The sequence below is a fragment of the Pseudochaenichthys georgianus genome, chromosome 23 (genome assembly GCF_902827115.2).
Source record: "Pseudochaenichthys georgianus chromosome 23, fPseGeo1.2, whole genome shotgun sequence".
Taxonomy (NCBI): Eukaryota; Metazoa; Chordata; class Actinopteri; order Perciformes; family Channichthyidae; genus Pseudochaenichthys; species Pseudochaenichthys georgianus.
The window spans coordinates 24,827,168-24,846,253 of record NC_047525.1 but is presented as its reverse complement, the minus strand read 5'-3'; the positions used below and the strand labels follow the sequence as shown (position 1 = coordinate 24,846,253).

Genomic DNA, 19,086 nt, shown 5'->3' with positions numbered 1-19,086 from the left:
ACATATTTGTCTTTAAACAACTCTCCTGTTATCTCCATCAGAACAACCTTCTGGATCCGCACCAGTCTGGTTTCAAGGCAGGTCACTCCACAGAAACTGCCCTCCTTGCTGTCTCTGAGGAACTGCACACGGCTAAAGCAGCCTCCCTCTCCTCTGTCATCATCCTGTTGGACCTGTCTGCTGCATTCGACACGGTGAACCATCAGATCCTCCTTCGCACTCTCCAAGAACTTGGAGTTTCAGGCTCTGCACTTTCCCTCCTCACCTCATACCTCAAAGACCGCACCTACAGGGTAACTTGGAGAGGGTCGGAGTCCGACCCTTGTCAATTAACTACAGGGGTCCCTCAGGGCTCTGTTCTCGGTCCCCTCCTCTTCTCCCTGTACACAAACTCGCTCGGATCAGTGATTAGCCCGCATGGTTTTTCATACCACTGCTACGCTGACGACACCCAATATGAGATCAAGGACATTGCCAGCTTTATGAGTTGGTGGGGACGGAGACAGTGAGAAAGCAAAGGCGGTTAGCAGAGATGTTAGTTCGTCTATCTTCCTCGTCTGGAGGTTGAGGTCTCCGAGAAGTACAGCGGGAGGACCGGTTTCAGGAATGTGTGAGAGGAGATGATCTAACTCCTCCAAGAAGTCCCCCAAGGCGCCTGGTGGACGGTAGAGAACAACAAGGGTTAATTGTATAGGATGGGTTACTGTGACGGCATGGAATTCAAAGGTGGAAGGAGTGAAGTTAGGAAGCTTGAAGAGGGAAAAGCTCCATTTGGGAGAGAGCAGGAGACCAGTGCCACCTCCTCTGCCAGTGGGTCTGGGTGTATGGGAGAAGGAGTATGCTGTGGTGGATGTGTTGGATGGAGTAATCCACGTCTCAGTGAGAGCAAGGAAATCCATGGTCTGCAGGGAGGCAGAGCCAGAGATGAAGTCAGCCTTAGGAACAACTGACTGGCAGTTCCACAGGCCACCTGAAAGTAGATGTTGGATCTCAGTGGAGCATGTGGGATAGACGAGAGCAGGCCGGTTATATCGATTACGAGATACACGGGGCCAGTGATAATTGCGAGAAGACACATAAACAGGAATGGAGAAAATACACATGATTATAGCATGAGGGGCTAAACAACCAAATAAAATAAAACACCAGCGATACAGTAGGATTTGCCTCCTCTTTGCCACCCTCGTGACTCCCGTGTCTTAGCCTGTCTGACGCTCCAGGAAAGTGCTACCTAAAATGGACACCTGATTGCTGAGTTCTCACAGCTGTGGGGCCACGCCCCTTTAATTAGTTAACTCTCTGCAGCTGGTGGCCCTCAAAAGGAAATCGAGACTGGCTTCCTCCTGACTTGTTATTGTCTTTTAAGTCAATTACATGAAACCCTAAGTTATAAAGTTATGAGTTTAACCCTTAATACAGTTACACCTACTCAATAAAGCTCTTAGGATTCTACAAATGTTTAAATCAAAGTTAACCCTAGCAGTCAGTTAGTTCAGTTTTAAGGTTTCAGTCAAATTGCCTGTCCCAAGTTTCTGCCTGACAGATACTGGAGCGGTTTTGAGATTTAAAATCACAATTTCAGTCAGATCAGCTACAGAGCATTGATACAGAGCACACACACTGAAGCAGAGAAGTCTAACGACAGAATGTTACTCACACAATTCTAGAAGTCTCCAGTTGCTTTCCTGTCAAAATCGAGTTGCACACTGGCAGGTCAGTGATTAGGATGAGATTTAAATACAGTTTCTGTGGGGGGGGAGTGGCCTCAGATCACAGCTGACTAAACGTGTGGAACCAATCACTGTGAGATTCAGAGGTATTTTAGTTATCTAGAGTTGGTCTTTGGAGCAGAGCACAATGTGAATTATATGAAGCAACTCTCCCTGCACTGTCAATGCTTGTTATTGCTTATTACAGAGTCTATTTTCACCTCTTTTCACCCTCTGTCTGGAACCAGAGCCCAGTCTGCTCTGTTAGGTTAGCTGGACGGCTCTGTTGTGATTGGTCAAACAGCTTAGAGATGTCCCGCCCCTTACCCTACAATGTACAATGTGTTAGAATCACGACTAGAACCCAAAAGCACGACTCAACAAACAAGGTACAAAAGAAAGTCTTTACTGAAAAAATGGTACTATGTGCACAACAGAAAATCCCTCCGCAGAGGTAACAGGTAGATAACAAGAACACTCTTACGAGGAAAAGGTAACCAAGGTAGTTCCAAAGAATGCAAAGGATAAAGTAAATTCCAAAGTCGGCTCTTAGCAAATACGATACCCTGAGGAAAAGACATGGGCTGCAGTCGAATAGTCCAAAGATCAGCTCCTAAGTTGCTTTGCTTTATGAACGGGGACAACAGAGAAACATATTCTTCAGGACCAAAGTTGGAATTGAAATAAAAAAGGAAAGTGAAACTTCTGCTCGTCTCCCTCTCCCTCCGGTCCACATTAATACAAATGATCCCAATACGTATGATTGTATGAACTAAAGATCTAAAATCAATACAAATGTATTTATTATAAACGTTAGTCCTTAACATCTGTCACTGTGTGTATCACCATTCAAACATCTTTTAAAAGTTGAACAAACCCCACACAGCTCAGTAAAGACTGAAATGTTGACTTTATTTGATAATTTCAGTAAAAACTAACGTTCATATTTCTCTTTTTGATTATAATGCTGATGAACGTTCAAAACAAAGCACTTTGGCAACTTACCACCTATGTTTTAAAAGCTTAATAAGCACCGTAACTTTCATGATATAATTTCTCGGTCATAATCGGTTGTTTCCGTGAACGGCCGACTGTTGAGTGACGGCAAATGCTGCGGCTGCAATGCATTGTGGGGCAGCATTTTCGCTTCTCCTGTCGGTGAGGGAGGTCCAGTGGTTCCTAAGCTAAAGGAGGTTATAAAGGAAGTTTGAAACCTCCTTTCCTATCATTCTCATCATTCTAGAGAATTCGAACGGCACTTATCATGGCTGCCACTGAGGGACTTCCGGGGCATTTCACTCCTTTAGGAAGGTTCCTAAGCTAAATGGACTATTCGACTTCAGATATGGACTTGACGCTGGCTGTCTGGCACATGGGACGAAACGAAGTGGCAACAAGACAAGGGACACAGGAACTAGGCAGGCTAAGGGGGAACAGGTGCAGACAATTAGGGCGGGGTCGACAATCACAGTGGAGGGGAAACACACAAAGCGAGGAAGTGAGGTGATCTGCAACAAGAAGGAAAGGTTGCTACAAAATAAAACAGGATACAAGACTGAACTAAAAACATAACAGATTTTACGAGACACAACAGTTAGAGCGCGAGCCAATAGAAGCGTGAGAGTTTCGTAGTGATGTCAATATGTTCAAGAAGTAAACAAAGGCTCTCTCCCAAGGCTTTCTCATATTATCTCCTCTATCTCTCTTGAATTCCCACTAAGATGGTTTAAAGATATCAAATCCCTCTTCACTCAGTTCCTTTGGAATAATAAAAAACCCAGAATCGCACATAATAAGTTGATCATTCAATGGGAGGTTTGGGAGTCCCGGATGTATTCCAGTATTATCTGTCCTTCAACGCAAAGTATCCATTATCGTGGGCGTACAAAAGTGCCTCTCCGGTAGGCAGTTGGCAATGGCTGGAGCAATCCATCATGTCTGTAAATCAAAACATATCTCTGGCCTCAATGTGGTACTGCCCAAAACCACCACCCTCAATGGATAATACCATCATCCGCTTTTCATGCTCTATTGTAAAGCAACCGCACAGGAGACTCAACATAGAGGGGCTCTCTTTACCATCTTGCCCCATTTGGAGTAACCCCTGTCTTTCTGCAGGAGGAGGCACCTTAAGTAATAATATCTGGCAGAGGGCCGGTATTACTACAACTGGACAGATATATAGAGACCAACCCCTTCCATTTCAACAACTCAAACATCAGTATGGTCTCTCAGACTCATCTTTTCTATCATATGCACAACTAGCATCTATTATTAGTACAACATGTAAGGAGGGAGCCATGCCCGCTTCATTTTTGATTTTGATTTTGATATACTTTATTAATCCCCGTGGGGAAATTGTTTCTCCGCATTTGACCCATCCTAGTGTTAGGAGCAGTGGGCAGCCATTTTGAACAGCGCCCGGGGAGCCGTGTGGGGAACGGTGCCTTGCTCAGGGACACCTCGGTAGCACTTGGTCTTGCTGGGACTTGAACTGGTGACCTTCCAATTGCCAAGCCAAGTCCCTATCGACTTCGCCACCACCGCCGCTCATGTATGGAAGAGGACCAGCACCTCAAGAAAGCAATCATATCATCCGGTGTGGTCTCTAACATTTATAAATTATTATCTAGGGCTGCCCCGAATACCTATTCTCCTGTCCAGCTGTCCTGGGAGCATGCCTTGAATATCTCTCTGTCTGCTTTGCAATGGAACTCCATTTGGAGGTCAGCTATGTTCTCTTCTAAATGTGTAAGATTCAGGATCTCAATAGAGCTTACATCACCCCTGTTACAAAATCCAAGATGGACAATAAATACAGAGACTTATGCTGGCATGAATGTGGCGAGCGAGGTGCACTGTTGCACCTACTTTGGGAATGCCCAGCGGTAAAAAAACTTTGGTCAGAAGTAATATCCTTAATGTATGAATCTTTAAAAGTTAATTTACCTACACGTCCCATTGCATGTCTACTGGGTCTCAAGCCAGATGGCAATGTTGCAAGGACTGCCGATCGGCTCTGGACATCGGGCTGTTTAGCCACAAAAAGACTCGTCCTACTAAACTGGAAGGAACGCAAACCAGCCTGCTTCACTAGGGACTCGTGGCTGAGGGAGTATCTGGACCTGCTGAACACGCAGCGTGCAGCTTCTCTGCTGGGGGACTTTGAGGGGAGACAGGAGGATTGCGGTTCACTGTCCGCAGCCCTCCTATCTGACCCTGTCAATATGGCATCTCCTGTGTAATGTATAATGTATTGTGTATGAAATGTCCTATGTATGTCACAATCAGCTGTCTTAGGAAGTCATCCTTGCACCCCCCCCCCCCCCCCCGTTACGTTTTGTTTGGTTGTTTGTTGTTACATGTGTTGTTGTATGTTCTGTAAAAAAAAAAAAAAAAAAAAAAAGAAGTAAACAAAGGAAACCACTGAACCCCTAAAAGCCAAACAGGGACTCTTTAAGAGACAACAATGAAATGGCGAAAGGAGAAATCAGAGTCAGACGTGTTTATCTGACCTCGAGTTGATCTTTGCAGCTTATCAAATGTGATGTAAAGCAACTGTCCCTGCTCGTTAGAGAGAATAGCGAGTCCATTTTCTTGTAAGGAAAAAGGAATTCGTAGACGAAGCAGCAGCGTCTTATTCACTCATGATCATAGGCTTTGTGTGCATCATTATAAACGCAGAGAAACAGCAGCTCAAAGGCGGCGAGGAGCCTCACATCGATGTTGTTGCCATGCGACACAAACTCCAACAACAACTTGTTTCTACATCTAATTAGCGTTTAAGTGAAAAATGAGAAAGCGATGTTCAGAAGTAACATCTGGAGAAATGAAGATGGAGATTATGCTTTGGGGATGGGGGTTAAAAAGTTCATTCATTTAAAAACAAACAATATTATCATGTTTTCGCTTGCTTGCCGTCTTTCCAGTGATTGCATTGAATTGAGGTTCGCACACTCAGCTTGGAAGGACACATCTGGCTCTTTAGCAGCCACGGAATCGTCGTCTTTCTGCTGTTAAATGCTGCTTCAAGTGGGTTCATCAGATCCTTTTATCGTGCAGCCGGAAACGAAGATGACGACAGCGTGAAAAGAAAACATGAAGGTTGCAGCTGGTCTATCTATGAGATATAAAACATTAATCTGTGAGGGGAACAACTGCAGATTATAATTATATACAGTTAGTGTATTTCAATACAATTATTAGGTACATGGAAAACAGTTTAATCAGTGAACTAATCTGAGTATCAAACATGATAGTAATGTAACCTGTAGTGCTATAGGACAACAGGACAACGTAGAAAACAAGAACCAGAGATATTTAGGATCTTGTGTTGCTCAGAGATTTTGTTCATTCAGCACATACCCAAGTTTACAAAATAAAATCATGCCTGATTATAATTCTCAGTGGATTTCTCACTACAAGCGACCCTTTCAAATCATATGTAGATTCAAGATTCAAGGCTTTATTGTCATGTGCATTAGCTACAGTGTAGATATTACATTGCATTTAGCTGACGCTTTTATCCAAAGCGACTTACAATAAGTGCATTCGACCAGGAAGACACAACCTTGAGGAAAACAGAATCATATAAGTACATGTGCCATCCGACCTCTGCAGCTCATCCAGAATGCAGCGGCTCGTCTGGTCTTCAACCTTCCTACATGTCCCCACACCACTCCGCTCCTCCGCTCCCTCCACTGGCTTCCGGTAACTGCTAGAATCCACTTCAAGACACTGGTGCTTGCGTACCATGCTGCGAATGGATCTGGCCCTTCCTACATCCAGGACATGGTTAAACCGTACACCCCAGCACGTGCACTCCGCTCTGCATCAGCCAAACGACTCGCTGCACCCTCGCTGTGAGGGGGACCCAAGTTCCCATCAGCAGAAACACGTGGGTTTGCTATCCTGGCTCCAAGATGGTGGAATGAGCTCCCATTGACATCAGGACAGCAGAAAGCTCACACACCTTCCGGCTCAGACTGAAACTCATCTCCTTCGACTCCACTTCGAGCGATAGAACTATTAACAAAGCACTTATATACTAATAAAGGACTGGCTTATCTAAAGCCAGTTGAGTAGCACTTGAAATACTTGGCTCTTTGAAACCTGATGTTCTTATATGATTCTGTTTTCCTCAAGGTTGTGTCTTCCTGGTCGAATGCACGTATTGTAAGTCGCTTTGGATAAAAGCGTCAGCTAAATGCAATGTAAGGTAAGTTCAACCTGACAGGCTTCTTCTTCTCCTCTTTGCTCAGACAGGAGACTACATGCCAGCTGCTAAAAGGTCTTCCACCCTCTGTCTCCTGTCTTTGTTTGCTCATGTCTCTTTTCCTCTGGTGTTTCCAACGGTGGCTATGGATGAAGAAAAAGTCCCTCATTGACTATAGGACAGGACGACAGCCTCTCGTTGTATTACGTTGTGAACTATAGCCCTTCAAACCCTGATTAGAAGGACCATATTATGCACATTTCCAGGTTCAAATTTGTTGCTCAATTCCTCCATTTAATCTTTGATCGAATACTTTGATATTTAAACGATCAGTTGTGCTGATATCTTATACCGCTGCTTGTTAGAATGCTTTAAAGATGCGAATGGGATTTAAATGAAGCATCTTTGTCTTGTACCCAACAAAACAACTTCATTGTTGCAGTTTTTTTCTGTTAATTGATTAATTGATTGATGGTTTTCAGGTGTGATAACGAGGTGTACCCCAGTACGCTGTGACCACACACACACACACACACACACACACACACACACACACACACACACACACACACACACACACACACACACACACACACACACACACACACACACACACACACACACACACACACACACACACACACACACACACACACACACACACACACACACACACACACACACACACACAGCCTGATTGGGTGCCAACTGGAAGAGGCCCAGATTATCTGATGGTTTTCTGCAAAAGTGCCACTCTAAAAACGATTATGTTTCATTACAGTGGAAATGGGAGAACAGGGTTTCCTGGAGCCTTATAGGATCAATACCCCCTCCTTCCCAATGGACACACACACACACACACACACACACACACACACACACACACACACACACACACACACACACACACACACACACACACACACACACACACACACACACACACACACACACACACACACACACACACACACACACACACACACACACACACACACACACACACACACACACACACACACACACACACACCAAGTCTTCACCCTGAAATTAATGATCCCCCTTATGCGGACCTCCAATTTGTCCCCATAAGGGAGGCGAGTCCCCACACGTGACTATGTAAACAGATGTAGGTCCCCACAAGTATAGTAATGCTAGTACACACACACACACACACACACACACACACACACACACACACACACACACACACACACACACACACACACACACACACACACACACACACACACACACACACACACACACACACACACACACACACACACACACACACACACACACACACACACACACACACACACACACACACACACACTGAAGCAGAGGAGTTGGTCTAAAGGGCCAGAGGGTCGGATGAGTCACTGCTGGGGTTTTGCTGTGTTTGGGCTAATTGTAGGATGTGAGCTGTATTTGAGAGGAACACCACTTCCCAGTGTGGAAAACACGAGCCCGATGACACACACAGGCTTCGGGAGTAATGGATTACATATGAAACAAAAAAGACTGTATTCTCTTGTAGTTACATTAAGAAATACATCATCAGATTACTGCTACATTTCCAAAGATCGGGGATTACTAGCAGGACAACATTGTTAGTAAAAACCTAAAAAGAGCATCTAGTGTTGTAAAGGATCAGATGTTATCTCTTCTCTGTGAGCTGTTCTGTTCTGTGATAATACAGGTGCTGCTCGCCTGCCCCACCACCAGAGATGGGGTCGTTACTAAAAGAAAGTAATATATTACATATTACATATTACTTTTAAAAAAAGTAATATATTACACTACTTCGTTACTCTCTACATAAAGTAATTTGTTACTTTACTCGTTACTTTACTCGTTACTTTACTCGCAGGGCCGGCCCGCCCCTCCCTGCAGGCAGATCACGCAGACTGCTAAAGTTTCAAATGTTCTCTTTAGTTCAGTTTCCATTGTCGCATAAGACTGATCCAGATCCTGAATGTTTTCCTATCTGACCGTGGCTGTCCTCTGTCTCCTGCTATCTGACCGTGGCTGTCCTCTGTCTCCTGCTATCTGACCGTGGCTGTCCTCTGTCTCCTGCTATCTGACCGTGGCTGTCCTCTGTCTCCTGCTATCGGACCGTGGCTGTCCTCTGTCTCCTGCTATCGGACCGTGGCTGTCCTCTGTCTCCTGCTATCGGACCGTGGCTGTCCTCTGTCTCCTGCTATCGGACCGTGGCTGTCCTCTGTCTCCTGCTATCTGACCGTGGCTGTCCTCTGTCTCCTGCTATCGGACCGTGGCTGTCCTCTGTCTCCTGCTATCTGACCGTGGCTGTCCTCTGTCTCCTGCTATCTGACCGTGGCTGTCCTCTGTCTCCTGCTATCTGTATATGTTGCGCAGTCTATCTCTGCTCACGCTGTTGCGTCGGCGTGTTCTCCTGCGTGTTGGCCATGTGTTGCACTGGAGCCAGACTTCAGCCGAGCACGTACGAACTGCGCATGCGTGAGTGGCAATAACTCTCCTTACCAGCAGGCAGCGGTAGTGTGTATTCGTCATTCAAAACAAGCAACAACCGGAAAACAGAGAAGAAGAACTACGTGTGTGTGTGTGTGTGTGTGTGTGTGTGTGTGTGTGTGTGTGTGATATAAATAAACAACAGATATGTGCGTTAGCTTCACCTTAGCATGTGTTCTTTGCAGGTGTTTGTTGAGGTTTGATTATGACTGATTTTAGAAAGTAACGAAGTAACGCGTGTCGGGGCAATGTTAGTAACTGTAGTGTGATTACTGGATTATAAAAGTAGCGCGTTACACTACTCCGTTACCGACAAAGTAATATTATTACAGTAACGCGTTACAAAGTAACGCGTTACAAAGTAACGCGTTACACCCAACTCTGCCCACCACCACCCCAGCTTCCACCCCAGCTTCCACCCAAGCTCCACCCCAGCTTCCACCCCAGCTTCACCCCAGCTTCCACCCCAGCTTCCCCCTTCCCCACCTCAGCTTACACCCCCCCACCCCACCACCACCCCAGCTTCCACCCCAGCTTCCACCCAAGCTCCACCCCAGCTTCCACCCCAGCTTCCACCCCAGCTTCCACCCCAGCTTCCACCCAAGCTCCACCCCAGCTTCCACCCCAGCTTCCACCCCAGCTTCCACCCCAGCTTCCACCCAAGCTTCCCCTTCCCCACCTCAGCTTACACCCCCCCACCCCAGCTTCCACCCAAGCTTCCACCCCCCCACCCCAGCTTCCACCTCAGCTTCCACCCCAGCTTCCACCTCAGCTTCCACCCCAGCTTCCACCCCAGCTTCCACCCAAGCTTCCACTCCAGCTTCCACCCCAGCTTCCACCCCAGCTTCCACCCCAGCTTCCACCTCAGCTTCCACCTCAGCTTCCACCCCAGCTTCCACCCAAGCTCCACCCCAGCTTCCACCCAAGCTCCACCCCAGCTTCCACCCCAGCCTCCACCCAAGCTCCACCCCAGCTTCCACCCAAGCTCCACCCCAGCTTCCACCCCAGCCTCCACCCAAGCTCCACCCCAGCTTCCACCCCAGCCTCCACCCCAGCTTCCACCTCAGCTTCTACCCCAGCTCCACCCCAGCTTCCACCCAAGCTCCACCCCAGCTTCCACCCAAGCTCCACCCCAGCTTCCACCCCAGCCTCCACCCAAGCTCCACCCCAGCTTCCACCCAAGCTCCACCCCAGCTTCCACCCCAGCTTCCACCCCAGCTTCCACCTCAGCTTCCACCCCAGCTTCCACCTCAGCTTCCACCTCAGCTTCCACCCCAGATTCCACCCCAGCTTCCACCTCAGCTTCCACCCCAGCTCCACCCCAGCTTCCACCCCAGCTTCCACCCAGCTTCCACCCCAGCTCCACCCCGGCTTCCACCTCAGCTTCCAACCCAGCTTCCACCTCAGCTTCCACCCAGCTCCACCCCAGCTTCCACCCCAGCTTCCACCTCAGCTTCCACCTCAGCTTCCACCCCAGCTCCACCCCAGCTTCCACCCCAGCTTCCACCTCAGCTTCCACCCCAGCTTCCACCCCAGCTTCCACCCCAGCTTCCACCTCAGCTTCCACCCCAGCTCCACCCCAGCTTCCACCCAGCTTCCACCCCAGCTCCACCCCGGCTTCCACCTCAGCTTCCACCCCAGCTTCCACCCCAGCTTCCACCCAAGCTCCACCCCAGCTTCCACCTCAGCTTCCACCCCAGCTCCACCCCAGCTTCCACCCCAGCTTCCACCCAAGCTCCACCCCAGCTTCCACCCCAGCTTCCACCCCAGCTTCCACCCCAGCTCCACCCCAGCTCCACCTGTAGGCTCGGGGGATAGTTATCTAATCATCACTCAATGTTCTTTGTAAATCTGTGGAGTGATGAGGCCCGAACCTAGACGCCAAACTCAAACTATATGCTGCTTTTAATAAACATATTAAGAAACACGTGAGTTGTCTGACTGAACTCTTAATGTCCAATTTATCAACAACTTTGACATTTTTAAGTTATTTATTTAGGTAAAATAATTTGTTGCATGCCCCCGGACCCCCCTAGAGGAGGTGAGGTCCGCCCCCAACTTATAAAAAATAGCACTTTACCCCTGCTTACACCTATATGCCGTGAACTGTGTGTGTGTGTGTGTGTGTGTGTGTGTGTGTGTGTGTGTGTGTGTGTGTGTGTGTGTGTGTGTGTGTGTGTGTGTGGGGAGTGTTGCAGTAGAAATGTCCACTGTAGCGCTGGTACCCTAAATGTTTGAGTACCCTCTATGAAACGTCAAGCTACCCCACAGCACCCCCAAAAGAAAGTCTCTGGCGTCGACTCTGGCCGCGGCACATGACGGTTTTGAATCATATGCCCTCTCTGTAGATTTGTTCTGGCGCCGGGTCTGCACACATTTAGTTCTATATTAAACATGTATTGTGTAACCCTCTTTGCTCTTTATCTCTTAGACATGAAATGACTAATGGACCAGCTAAGAGCTGCTAAACTGGTCCAATTGTTAAAATAATAAAAGCCCAAAGTTATAAATGTGACATCTGTCTCTTCAAAATAAAGCACAGGCTTTTGTAGTTATTCGCTTCCTCGTTTATTTTGACTGTGACGGATTATATAAATGTTTTTTCCGTTAATTACACATCAGCTGAGAGTCAGTGAGTGCGAGAGATACACTGAGGAAAGACGCTATCGGGCCCTCTCGGCGTTCTCTCAGTCATTCGGCGCCTGAATGCACCGCAGCACAAATAAACAACAAGAAGCAGAGACTCGGGCGGTGTTAAATGTTTTAGTCCAAGTCCATTAAAATGATGTCTGGCTACATTAGGACGTCGAACATTATTCAAATGTGAAGGGATGTATTTAAAAATGTATGATGCTTTCTTGTTTTAAAATATAAGTAAATGTGTTCTGTCTTTGAATGAATAAATGTGTGTTGTGCTGCTGTCTTCTTCTGCTGTTCCCTTTAGTGTTTACTTCCTGTCTTCTTCTGCTGTTCCCTTTAGTGTTTACTTGCTGTCTTCTTCTGCTGTTCCCTTTAGTGTTTACTTGCTGTCTTCTTCTGCTGTTCCCTTTAGTGTTTACTTCCTGTCTTCTTCTGCTGTTCCCTTTAGTGTTGACTTCCTGTCTTCTTCTGCTGTTCCCTTTAGTGTTTACTTGCTGTCTTCTTCTGCTGTTCCCTTTAGTGTTTACTTCCTGTCTTCTTCTGCTGTTCCCTTTAGTGTTGACTTCCTGTCTTCTTCTGCTGTTCCCTTTAGTGTTTACTTCCTGTCTTCTTCTGCTGTTCCCTTTAGTGTTAAATTCCTGTCTTCTTCTGCTGTTCCCTTTAGTGTTAAATTCCTGTCTTCTTCTGCTGTTCCCTTTAGTGTTAAATTCCTGTCTTCTTCTGCTGTTCCCTTTAGTGTTTACTTCCTATCTTCTTCTGCTGTTCCCTTTAGTGTTTACTTCCTGTCTTCTTCGGCTGTTCCCTTTAATGTTTACTTCCTGTCTTCTTCTGCTGTTCCTTTAGTGTTTACTTCCTGTCTTCTTCTGCTGTTCCCTTTAGTGTTTACTCCCCATCTTTTTTCTTCTGATGTTCCCTTGAGTGTTTACTTCCTGTCTTCTTCTGCTGTTCCCTTTAGTGTTTACTTCCTGTCTTCTTCTGCTGTTCCCTTAAGTGTTTACTTCCTGTCTTCTTCTGCTGTTCCCTTTAATGTTTACTTCCTGTCTTCTTCTGCTGTTCCCTTAAGTGTTTACTCCCCATCTTTCTTCTTCTGATGTTCCCTTTAGTGTTTACTTCCTGTCTGTCTTCTTCTGCTGTTCCCTTCAGTATTAACTTCCTATCTTTCTTCTTCTGCTTTTCCCTTTAGTGTTGACTTCCTATCTTTCTTCTTCTGCTCCATTAAGTGTTTACTTCCTGTCTGTCTTCTTCTGCTACTCCCTTTAATGTTTACTTCCTGTCTTCTTCTGCTGTTCCCTTAAGTGTTTACTTCCTGTCTTCTTCTGCTGTTCCCTTTAATGTTTACTTCCTGTCTTCTTCTGCTGTTCCCTTTAGTGTTTACTTCCTGTCTTCTTCTGCTGTTCCCTTTAATGTTTACTTCCTGTCTTCTTCTGCTGTTCCCTTTAATGTTTACTTCCTGTCTTCTTCTGCTGTTCCCTTAAGTGTTTACTCCCCATCTTTTTTCTTCTGATGTTCCCTTGAGTGTTTACTTTCTGTCTTCTTCTGCTGCTGTTCCCTTCAGTATTAACTTCCTATCTTTCTTCTTCTGCTTTTCCCTTTAGTGTTTACTTTCTGTCTTCTTCTGCTGCTGTTCCCTTCAGTATTAACTTCCTATCTTTCTTCTTCTGCTTTTCCCTTTAGTGTTAACTTCCTATCTTTCTTCTTCTGCTCCATTAAGTGTTTACTTCCTGTCTGTCTTCTTCTTCTGCTCCCTTTAATGTTTACTTCCTGTCTGTCTTCTTCTGCTACTCCCTTTAATGTTTACTTCCTGTCTGTCTTCTTCTGCTGTCCCCTTTAGTGTTTACTTTTTAAAAAGGAAATCAAAGACCAATCTTTTGACCTTATTTTAGTGGCATCACGGTTATATGTTTTATTGTTTTCCTGTTTTGTTCTCATATCTTGTTAAATTATATTTCTTTCTCTCTATTTTTACTCTTTGTTACCGTTTTTGTATGCATTTCCTCTTGCTCTGTAAAGCACTTTGGGCAGCATCTTGCATGAAAGGTGTTATATACATAAAGATATTATTATTATTGTATGAAATTAGTGTGATTGGAAAAGTCAGAGAAGGAATTATCCAGATTTTCTCAAGAAATAACAACAAGACAAAAGCCCGCTCACCTTTGCAATATCACAAATCCACGGTGCTAAGTGTAGCCGCTCGTAACTCCTGATGCAACGCCGGTTTATCTCGATTGTCTCATTAAAACGCTGCGGGGTCTATGATCTGAACCTGTGTAACAACATGGAGGCCGCTGAGCTGGATGAGCCTTCAGCCGATCATTGGGAATGTCTAACGTGGAATATTTAATACTTCCCTCCCCATGATACTCATTAGGACTTTATCTCTCAGCAGGGTGATTCCCTTCTTCAGCAGCCTCCATCTCGAACCTGACGGATGTAAAATGGATCCAGGTTTTCTTTCATTTAGCTGTAGATGTTTTACTCTGGCTAACGTTTGCTGCCTAACATTTATTTTTCTTTTGGAGATCAATACTCCACATATCTAAAACAATATATTACTCCATATATTTAGATACATTTTTTTTCAGTGGAACAGATGTGCAATTCCTATGTTATCAACCTGCCATTAAACTGCTTTCAAAAACCCTTTAAGGGCCCATGTGATGCTTTTCTGGTTCTCACCCGTCCCCTTGTGTTATGAAGGTGTTTCTGCATGTAAACGGTCTGCAGTCACAAACCCTCAAAGTGCACCCTGTAGCGAGTAAAGCTCTAACGGTACGTCCACACAGCAGCTTTAAACAAATCTTCCACCGCTTCCACCGCTTCTCTGCCCGTTGACTTTGAATGGGGATGACGTCACTTTGCCTCGCTTTTCGCCGAACTGCATTGTGGGGGAGCGAAGCGAAGATTTCCAGGATTTCCAGGACTCAAAAGTTGAGCAATGTTCAACTTTTGAAGCTGAGCTGGAAGCGCCAGCCAATCAAACACGTTTATGCAAATCTGACCGTAGAAGCGCTAGCCAATCAAACCGCGTGTAAGCAGGGAGAACCAGACGCAGTTCATTTCCTCATATTCCAAACGAGAAGTTACGGTAGCAAATCACCCGGTTCTTTACGACCAGAACTATTACCGGGATACAAACCGGAGGAACCAGGCATGGAGGGAGGTGGCAGAGACAGTGGGTGGAACTGGTAGGGTTTCGCCTGTTTGGGGGGTTTATATATATATATATATTGCTCGCATAAAATCCCCGGGGTTTTTTGCTTTGTATGTCGGGGGCGGGAGATTCATGTGATTGGTTGTTGGTCGCGTTGCTCGCAAAAAATCCCCAAGCTGTCAGACACGCCCAGCTCCAAGCTGCTGTGTGGACGTACCGTAACACAGAAAAGACCTGTCTATGCTGCCCCAGAATGCCTCGTTGGAGTTCCATTGTTTTCTTCCCGGAACCAAAATGGACCAATCCTCGGAGCTCCTCACACACCCGGATCCCTTGGCTTCACTATCAAACGCAGTGAGGGGACCTTTAGCGTACATTTTCAACTAGCAGGGAGTCCCCATTGACTTGCATAGAGCTCCCTGGTTGGTAATAGACGATGTAGCGGCCAAAATCCTATAGAACTGAAACAGCCGCTGAGGCACTAGTTAGCGGATCTTACGCAGGGCAATGATCATCCAAGTCCAGACAAGAACCTCCATTTGTGAATTTTATTCCGATAATATAGTACAATGAACAGGTTTCCTATACCTCTTTTCCTTAAGCCGTTCCTATGGCTTTCCTTTGTGTGGCTTGAAACACCCTGGTAAAAAACCGTTTGCCTACTCGTGCTCTGGCTCCCACCACCCTCCTGTCTCCAATGTATACAATTACACCAGGTGCTCTAATCACCCAGTGCCCAAACATGCCTTCAAAATAAAAGCATAGAAACTACTTTAACTTTTGACGCTAACTAAGAATACATTTACAATAAACAGCAAGGAAATAAATGTTAAACTATTAAATAATATAAAGAGATATATAGCTCCAACAGACGAGTTGGGATGGTGGAGGAATGCTCTCCGCAGATCCGTTCGCACAGCGTTATAAACCTTTTTCTTACTCAATATCAAGCCACACTTATTGTTTTTACTTCGGCTGTGAGTGTGTGTGTGCTCAGGGTGAGTTTCCCGCTGTATCGCCGACCCGGAAACCACACCAGAGCAGCGAGCCTCGCAACGTCCCGACCAATCAGAGCACACTGGGCTCACAGGGAGGGGGGCGGAGCTCCAACAAGCCGTTTAGGACAGAGAGTGAATACACATACTTTACAGAGATGCTGTGAGAAACCAATGTGAGTTTGGAACATTGAACAATGTAAATCTATTCTAGTCGACCTCAACAATGGAGTTATGATCAGTAGAAACGGCCATGACACGGGACCTTTAAAAGGCTTTTTTTGGTACGCTTTTTCTCACATATCAGCTTTCTGTTGGAATTTCAAAAACCTTTACAAATAAATAGCTAAATTCGCATAGCAGAGCTTCCATCCATGCCTCTTCCTGCAGCTAAGCAAAGGATGGAGCTATGGAGGAGTCAGTATCCCACATCCTAACACCGTGAAGTGGACGAAATGATGGCTGAAGGACCGATGTGTGGACTCACTTCCTGTTGCAGCTGGAATATCTTCACGAGATTTTTGGTTATTTAATTTGTATGACACTTGGAAATGCAGGTCTTTGGTTTCCCCAGCACTTAGTGGACAGCCAATGAGGGGTGTCATGTCAGTGTGTGAGTCATTTCAAGGGTTTTGAAGTAGGAATAAAGCTGGTAAACGGAGCCGTTTGACTCAGCCTCATTACATGGCTCAACTTCAGGATTGATATATTAGACAATAACTTTATAAATATAAATATACAGAGGCTGATCATTGGCAGCTTCTTAAAAACACCTTCAAGGGGCATCAATGTGTTACAATACATTTTATCTCTTATCAGGGCCGTAATCACCATATACATTGGGGGGGACACATCCCCCTCAATATTCAGATACACTCAAAATGTCCCCCCCCAATAAATAGTAAAAAAAAAAAGTTTTGATATTTTGATTTTTTCATTTAAATAAAATTGCTATTCTATGACTTCTTTATTTTGGTTATTTGTATACTTGAAAATCTATATTTTCTGTTATTGTGAGCTTCACCAAAATGATATTTCTTTTCATATGTAAATTGGTTCCTTATTTTGTACCCGCGGGTGTATTTCGCTGTTGCACGTCTGAGTCCACCTTCAGTTAGCTTGATGCTCCAAGCAGGTCAGTCATGTTTTAATTTGCAGTTCTGTTTCACATGGGTGTTGTTGAGATGTATCCATAGATTTAGTCCCTAATGTTGCTCTCAAAGTGCACCAAATTGATGCTTTTAACTTCAACATTTAAAAAAAAAATCTTCCCGGGGGACCATGCCCCCGGACCCCCCAGAGGAGGTTAGGTCCCTCACCCGCCCACACCCCCCGTTAAATTGTCCCACCCACATTGAGGATGCTTCCTACACCCATGCCTGAGACACAGTTTCGTAACTATTGTTGTGTTTTGCCCCCACAGGCAGGGGCATGGGGTTTAACAGGTTTTAAAGTATCCAATGTGTTAGTGATTTTTTATGTATTTTCCTTTAGAATGGCAGGAAATTAGTATTCATATTTTTATTGAATTTTTGGTCCCCCCCAATGTTGACTCCATGAATTGGTCCCTGTCTCTTATACTTACTATCCTTTGTCTTTTTTCTAATATTTGTTTCACTTTTGCCGACATACTATACTATTACCTATTTACTTTGACTTTTTCCACTTTTTCTGACATACTTTGACTTTTTTTAACGGAGTGGTTAGTGCGTTCGCCCCCCACTCATTTCTTTTTTACAACGTCTCGTGAGTAATGTGCAGTACCGGAGTCCACCAGAGAGGCAGCAGCTGCGGGACAGTAGCCTGCGTACTGCGTAGCCTTCCCTGCCCTGAAGATCCTTCGTCAGCGTGAAGAGTCTGCTTTAAGCGCTCCGCAGTAGCCCCCCACATATTATACTTATTTGTTTTGTTTTGTTGGACTAATTTAACCCCTGAGATAAAAACACAGACACAAACATTTCTCTGTCTCTCACCGAATGAGAACCAATACGTTTAAAACAGCCTCTGATGCCATTGTATTTCCAGCAGCTGGTGTCCTATAGGCAGGAGGTGGACGGTGGATGGGTGGAGGAGAGGGAAGAAGTCGAAGAGATTTAGAGACATTGTGTGTGTGTGTGTGTGTGTGTGTGTGTGTGTGTGTGTGTGTGTGTGTGTGTGTGTGTGTGTGTGTGTGTGTGTGTGTGTGTGTGTGTGTGTGTGTGTGTGTGTGTGTGTGTCCTGTCCTGAAACACACTCTCCTCGTCGGCCGTTTACATCTCTTCGGCTAGTCGTCTGCGGCTGTTTCCATGGCGATGGGAGTAAAGATAGTTGGGATGTGTCAGAGATGTAGCACTTTGCTCGGTTTGCTCGACGGGAGTTGAGGAGTGAACAGGAAGTGGGCGTGAACAGGAAGTGGGAGTGAACAGGTCACACAGGAAGTGGGAGTGGAGGGTAGCAGCTGAGAAACGCTGGCTTGTTTTTTGGGCAGAGACTGGTTCTGTTGACGCTCACTAGGAAATGATGCTGCCATGATACAAGGGTTTAAAGCACATTTAAAGTAGATGATTAAGTAGAACATCCACCTCCATCGCTACCTGAGATACTGCACATTTTACTGAATGACATTATTGGTAGGTAGAAAGCCCAGAAAGGAGATCACATGCAAAGTCAGCAGTCATTGTGTAGTTGTGTACTATGTATAGTTTAAATATGGATAAAGGGGCTCTTTTATTCTCATGTTCAGGTGTATATCAGTATGTAGAGTCTCTCCTTTAAAGAGTCCTCTCCTGCTGATGTTCAGGTGTATATCAGTATGTCGTGTCTCTACTTTAAAGAGTCCTCTCCTACTGATGTTCAGGTGTATATCAGTATGTAGTGTCTCTACTTTAAAGAGTCCTC

General features: G+C 45.5%; 1 protein-coding gene across 1 annotated transcript; it reads left to right on the top strand.

The window, feature by feature from the left end:
• Nucleotides 1-5,183: 5,183 nt before the first annotated feature.
• LOC139432953 (guanine nucleotide exchange factor subunit RIC1-like) lies at nucleotides 5,184-11,862 on the top strand. Its single transcript, XM_071201789.1, has 3 exons — nucleotides 5,184-5,204; nucleotides 10,014-10,602; nucleotides 11,852-11,862. Exons 1-3 carry the CDS (start codon nucleotides 5,184-5,186, stop codon nucleotides 11,860-11,862), a joined length of 621 nt encoding a protein of 206 aa, XP_071057890.1.
• Nucleotides 11,863-19,086: the final 7,224 nt, after the last annotated feature.